The sequence below is a fragment of the Empidonax traillii genome, unplaced genomic scaffold, assembly GCF_003031625.1.
Source record: "Empidonax traillii isolate 1590-97213 ecotype Southwest subspecies unplaced genomic scaffold, ASM303162v1 scaffold624:size695616, whole genome shotgun sequence".
NCBI classification, from domain to species: Eukaryota; Metazoa; Chordata; class Aves; order Passeriformes; family Tyrannidae; genus Empidonax; species Empidonax traillii.
The window spans coordinates 689,654-695,361 of record NW_020955817.1 but is presented as its reverse complement, the minus strand read 5'-3'; the positions used below and the strand labels follow the sequence as shown (position 1 = coordinate 695,361).

Genomic DNA, 5,708 nt, shown 5'->3' with positions numbered 1-5,708 from the left:
GGAAGGTTTGGGTGCTTCCCATGAGGTCCTGCTGAGGCTCAGCCTCTCCCAGGCTGTGCTCATCTCTCTGCTAAATCTACTCCACGTGCTTCAGCACCTACCCTTGTCAAATCCTCTCACTCCTTCCGTGCTGTCACTGAGCATTAAAGGGATCCTTTGCTGGTAAATGGGCACAAGCCTCGATGGCTGCCACCCCTCCAAGGGGGACTGCAAACTGCTACAGACACAGAAATACTCCCTGGAATGAATTCTTCCTCGCCTGACACTTCCTGGAGTGAGTCCCAGACAATCAGCCTGGGAGGGAAGAAGGAAGCTTGCAGTGCCTCAGGATGTTTTCCTTCCCACAACAACAACAACAAAAAAGGAACACTCGCAGCTGAGGCGAGAGGGAACTGTCCCGATGCTGATACACAGCTGAGGCAAGAGGGAAATGTCCTGATGCCGACCCGGGGGCCAGAGCAGGAAGAGCGGGATGGGGACCAGAGATGCAGAGGGGGAACTACAATTCCCAGAAGGCAGCGCAAGCCGGGGACCCTTCCAGCTTCCCACCAACACAGCGGTGCAGAAGAAAGATTCATTAGGGAGAAATTCCCCTCCGCTCCCTCCCAGCGCTCCCGCCAGCACCTTGGCGGTGGCGTGGAAATCCCTCCGGGCGCTGCGAGCTGAGAGCATCTTCCCTGTCCCCCTCCCTGCTCCGCCAACCTTTGCTCTTCGGCTTTGTTTGGCTTCACCCTTCCTCCGGTAGCTCTCTCTGCTCTGGCCACAGACTTCCTTTAGGCTCTGGCCGCCACACAACTTCCAGTGCGGTCACACGGCTGTGCCGCCGAGGATGCTCCGGAGGAGGGAGGTGCCCGCCCGAACCTGAGGCACCGCTCAGGTAAGAGGCGTTCGTTCGTCCCTGTAGCCCCCAAAAGGAAAGAAAGCAGACAGGAGATTCTTCTTTTACCCTTTTTAGAGGATTGGTTGGGTTTTGGCAAAAATCCGGGCAGCTGAAACGCTGCTGGTGGCGAGAGGTGCCTGTAAGGGGCGGGCGAGGGGAGAGGCCGTGGACACCGCGATGAGCCACCGGCATCTGCTGCCGACCGTGTCCCCCCCGATCACCCACACCCCACGGGACGGTCCTTGGTGCCGGGAGGCTCAGTCACCTCCCACTCATGGAATTAGTGGCCTTCCTTAATAAAAACACAGTGCTGAACTTTTTTTAGTCCCCTTTCCAGCCTGGCTGCTGCCGAGGCTTTGTCTGCGTTCAAATAAAACCTGTTGAAGTGTCACACAGCTGCTCCCACACCTATGGAGAAGTCCTGGCCCCTCCTCTCCAACAACAAATGCTAAACCCCATTCCTGCTCCAAGTGGGTGTGTTTTGTCTCTCTTGGTTCAGTATAACTTTCCAGGTAGTTGATTTTTTTGTTGGTTTTACTATTATTATCATCATCATTATCAATATTATCATCATTGATTTGTTTTCCTGTGGTTCCTCTGTACCCACATGGAAAACTCAGCTCAGACAGGAGCACCCTTGTGTTTTGGTCATAGCTCTTACCAGTGTCAATGGGGTTCCAGATGGATCAGCTGGAGGGGAAACGTGACTGAATCTGAAGTAATCTTCCCCATTATAATTGAAATCTTCGTTGACCACTCTGAGCCCTCTCCTCTGAGGGCCATGTAGCTGCAAACTCTGCACCACAGTTGTGCCTGGATGTTTATACTCCATATCTGCCACCACTTGTCCCCTGACCCATGGCATCCCCCCCTCCCCACCCTTACACTTCAGTGACAAGCTCCCCAGCGACTCATCTTCTCAGCCACGGCATCCCAGACCTCCAGGGATGAGGTGACATTGGCAGCATGTGTCCTTGCTGACCTCCTGCCCCATAACTGGAGATTTTGGCAGCCTCACCTTCAGCCATCAGTACCATCAGTGAAATGCTGCCCAGCCACACATGCTCTTGTTGACAGGCATCTCCAGCACCACTGGGCTTCCTCCCCTCAGCCTTTCTGGCTCCTTTCCCTGCTGCAGTTCACACTCCTGACAGGAGATGTTGATCACATCTCTGTTAGCCCTGATTTATTTATTTTTTCTAATGGAAATACTTAGGAATAAGATCTACCAGTTGAACCCTCCTGAGGAGGACAAAGGCCTTTCAGCTTTCCATGTCTCCCTTCTCCAGCTGCCCACTGAGGACACCACTGACTTGTCCTCCCCTGTCCATGGAGATCTGCCAGCCCAAAGCAGGACACCCCAGTTTTGCAAGTGATGCCAAGTTTGGGTTTTCTTCTAAGTTCAGGGGATTTCAGTTGCTGCAGAGTCACTCCCCAAAATGCAAAGTGCATTACTTAATTAACTTATTAACTTATATATCTCCTTGGTCAAAAGCTGTTCTAAGAGTAAATCACTAGTGCAGCAATAGAAGACCCCAAACCTCTGTGTCATTACAGCAGTCAGTGCATCACAATGCATCACCAAGGACCAATTCCCCCGTTGCCAGGGGAAATAATCCTGTTCCTGCCCTCTCTGCTGCTGTCCAGCTGGGGCTGTGGCTCCACAGATCTCAGGTTCAGTCTTTCCTGCAGCCACCAAGTAGTCACCCCTTGTGTTGACACAGTGGACACAGGAGGTGGAGAAGAAATAATAACCTAATTATTTCCGCTTTATTTTTTCAGTCTGGCAGTTCGAGTCTCCAGGAGTACCAGAGATGCCTTTCCAGGAATGCCAGAGAAGCCTGTCCAGATGAGAGGAGGCAGGAGATGGAGTTACAAACATTGAGTTCACATGGATGAGGAATGAGGAGGAAGACCACACAGTCTGTGTTGGCCCAGAGCTGGCATACAGCACGGCATACACCCTTATCCTACCGGGAATAAAGTGCATCTGTTCAAGTACACTTTGATATGTGTGTCCTGATGGTTTTTGTATCCCCACAGACGGCCCATGCCCATAACTCCGTGGCTCTGCTGTACCCATCAGCTGCTTGGCAGCCCCACGGGGTGCAGGGCACTGGGGCACCGCTGCCATGAAGGGCGAGGTTAGGCACAAGATGCCAAGGACCCACCCGTGTCAGGAGTGCGGGAAATCCTTCAGCAAGAAGGGGAACCTGAAGAGACACCAGCGGATCCACGCGGCCGAGGAGCTCTTCACCACCCGGGACCACCTCACCGCCCACCAGAGCGTCCACACGGGAGAGAGACCCTTCTGCTGTGGGGAGTGTGGGCGCCGCTTCAGCCTGGAGGTGTGCCTGGCTGCCCACCAGAAGACACACGCCAAGGGGGGCCCCTTCCCCTGTGCCCGCTGCGGGAAGAGCCTGAGCACCAGGATCTACTTCAGCATCCGCATGCGCACCCACGGGGAGAGGAGGCCGTTCGCCTGCGCGGAGTGCGGGAAGGGCTTTGTGAAGGAGGGCACCCTCGCCACCCACAGGGAGATCCACAGGAGGGGGAAGCCCTTCGAATGCCCCGAGTGCGGCAGGTGCTTCGGGCAAAGGGCCACGCTGGTGGCTCACCGGAAGATCCACCTCCGGGGGGGACCTTTCATCTGCACGGAGTGCGGGAAGAGCTTGAGCACCAAGAGGTATTTCGATGTCCACCAGAGGAATCACGCTAAGCAGAAGGGGCACATCAACAGCGTGTCTCTGCGGGTCATCCAGGTTAAAGAGGAGCCTGAGTTTGCTCTCAGGTCAGAGGAGAGTGTGTTGGAGAATATGGGCCGTGAGGGAGGTGTAGCCCAGGGGTGTAGCATGCCTAGAAACCCATCTAATCCAAAAACCCTTCCTTGGAAAATCCAGGTGAAGGAGGAGCCGGAACCACTCATTGATGACACAGCAAGCACTGCTGCAGTAACCTGCCAGAAACTTTACATCAAGGAAGAGCCACCAGAAAACCCAGACTATGGAAAGCTCTTTGATCCAAAGATCCCACTGCTGGCTTTACAGGGGACACAGCCTAAAAAGGAAGAAGATGCTGATGGGCAGCATGAATGGGAAGTCCCTATAATCAGTAAGCATGTGCTCCATGTGAAGGAAGAACCAGAGGAAAGCACTGACTTTGGGATGCATTATGGACAGAAACCAAACCTCAGTGCTATCCAAAGGATCCAGATTAAAGAGGAACCTGTTGTGGAGGCCAACCACCAGGAGAGCCAGAGCCCGAAGAGGAAGCAGAAGAAATGCTGCCAGCCCACCAAAGAGGGGATGCCGGAGAACCAGGAGAAATCCACGTCCAAGAAAGATCCCTCGGCAAAAGGAGCTCTCAGGGGTGAGCGGGCGTTTCCCTGCCCCGAGTGCGGGAAGAGTTTCAACCAGAAGTCGAACCTGACCAGGCACAGGAAGATCCACACGAGCGAGGGGCCCTACAAGTGCGGGGAGTGCGGGGAGAGCTTCCGCATGAGCCGCAAGCTGGCGCGGCACCAGCGCGCCCACCTGAGCGAGCCCTTCAAGTGCCCCGAGTGCGGGAAGAGCTTCACCCAGCGCTCCAACCTGGTGCGGCACCAGAGGATCCACACCAAGGAGGAGCCCTACCAGTGCCCCGAGTGCGAGAAGACCTTCAACCAGAAGGCCAACTTGTTCCGCCACCAGTCGATCCACGCCCGCATGGGGCCTCGCAAGTGCACCAAGTGCGGGAAGTGCCTCCCGCACAGGCGCCTCCTGGTCAAGCACCAGCTGCTCCACTCGCGAGGGGGAGCCCACAAGTGTGGGGCCTGCGGGAAGCGCTACCGGCTGAAGAAGTACCTGAGGAGGCACCAGAAAATCCACGCGCGGGAGGGAACTGCTCCCTGCTCGGATCTCGGGGAGGCCGCAGGGACTGGGTCCCGCCACGCTGAACGGAGGGCACCGGCCCCCTTGAAGAGTGAGGAGGAGAGCTGAGCCAGTGGGATGCCTGCTCCTGTGGGAATGTCCTTTGGGAAAGGGGAGAGATGGAGACAAACTGCTCGCCTTGTGTGCGTGTGGGGGGTGGGGGGGCAGGTCAACCTGAAGGTTCAGTGGCATCAAGGGGCAGAGGACGGCTGGAAAACAGTCCCCTGGCACTTTTCTGAGGACAGCCCTCAGGGGTTCACAGCTGTAGGATGGGGCTGGAGACCTAGAGGTGGAGGGATAAGAGCTTGGCATCCTTTGTAATGGGGGGTGTGTGTGTGTGTGTGTGCTGCTAAAGGCTGCCAAAGTTGTGGATGCCAAAATAATCTTATGTGGACAATGTGTAGCCAGGAGGAGCAGGCAGGATTTCTTTTTGTTACATTACTGTGTTTCTGTGAAAGATGAAGGGAATCTCTCCCATCTAGGCAAGGGTTTAAAGCAAGGGCCAGGTCTCTCCCCTCCTATATCTCTGATCCAAACCTTGGTTCTGCTGGGCTGATGGACCCTTGTTCACTGGGAGAAGCTTCTACCAGCCAGACCAGGGTTCTAAGCCTTGAGTCCCCCCAAACCAGGCTCCCAGATTGGCTTAAGCCAGGTCACTGTACTGGGCATGATTTAGCAAGTTCAAACCAGGTAGCAGGAACAGCTGAAAAAGTCTTCAGGCTTTATGGACTGTAAATGATTTCCCTATTGGGATGTTTTCCCTTCCCTGTGTAAAGGGGACTGTACAGCTACTCAAAAGCACAGGCAGGTCAGCAGTTGTTACCACTCACTGCTGATGGTTTGTTTGAGTGTTCCCTGGTCAGATGAACCTTTGTGTCTCGAAAGCCCCTGGTGAAGTGGAGTTGTGGATGGAACCCACA

The 5,708-nt window shown here is 55.0% G+C and overlaps 1 protein-coding gene across 1 annotated transcript; it reads left to right on the top strand.

The window, feature by feature from the left end:
* The first annotated feature begins 554 nt into the window (after nucleotides 1–554).
* On the top strand, nucleotides 555–5,101 carry LOC114065149 (zinc finger protein 160-like). The gene is made up of 2 exons (XM_027898815.1): nucleotides 555–877; nucleotides 2,663–5,101. The coding sequence occupies exon 2, from the start codon at nucleotides 3,013–3,015 to the stop codon at nucleotides 4,855–4,857; it is 1,845 nt and encodes a 614-aa protein (XP_027754616.1). The 5' UTR covers nucleotides 555–877; nucleotides 2,663–3,012; the 3' UTR covers nucleotides 4,858–5,101.
* The last annotated feature ends 607 nt before the right edge of the window (nucleotides 5,102–5,708 follow it).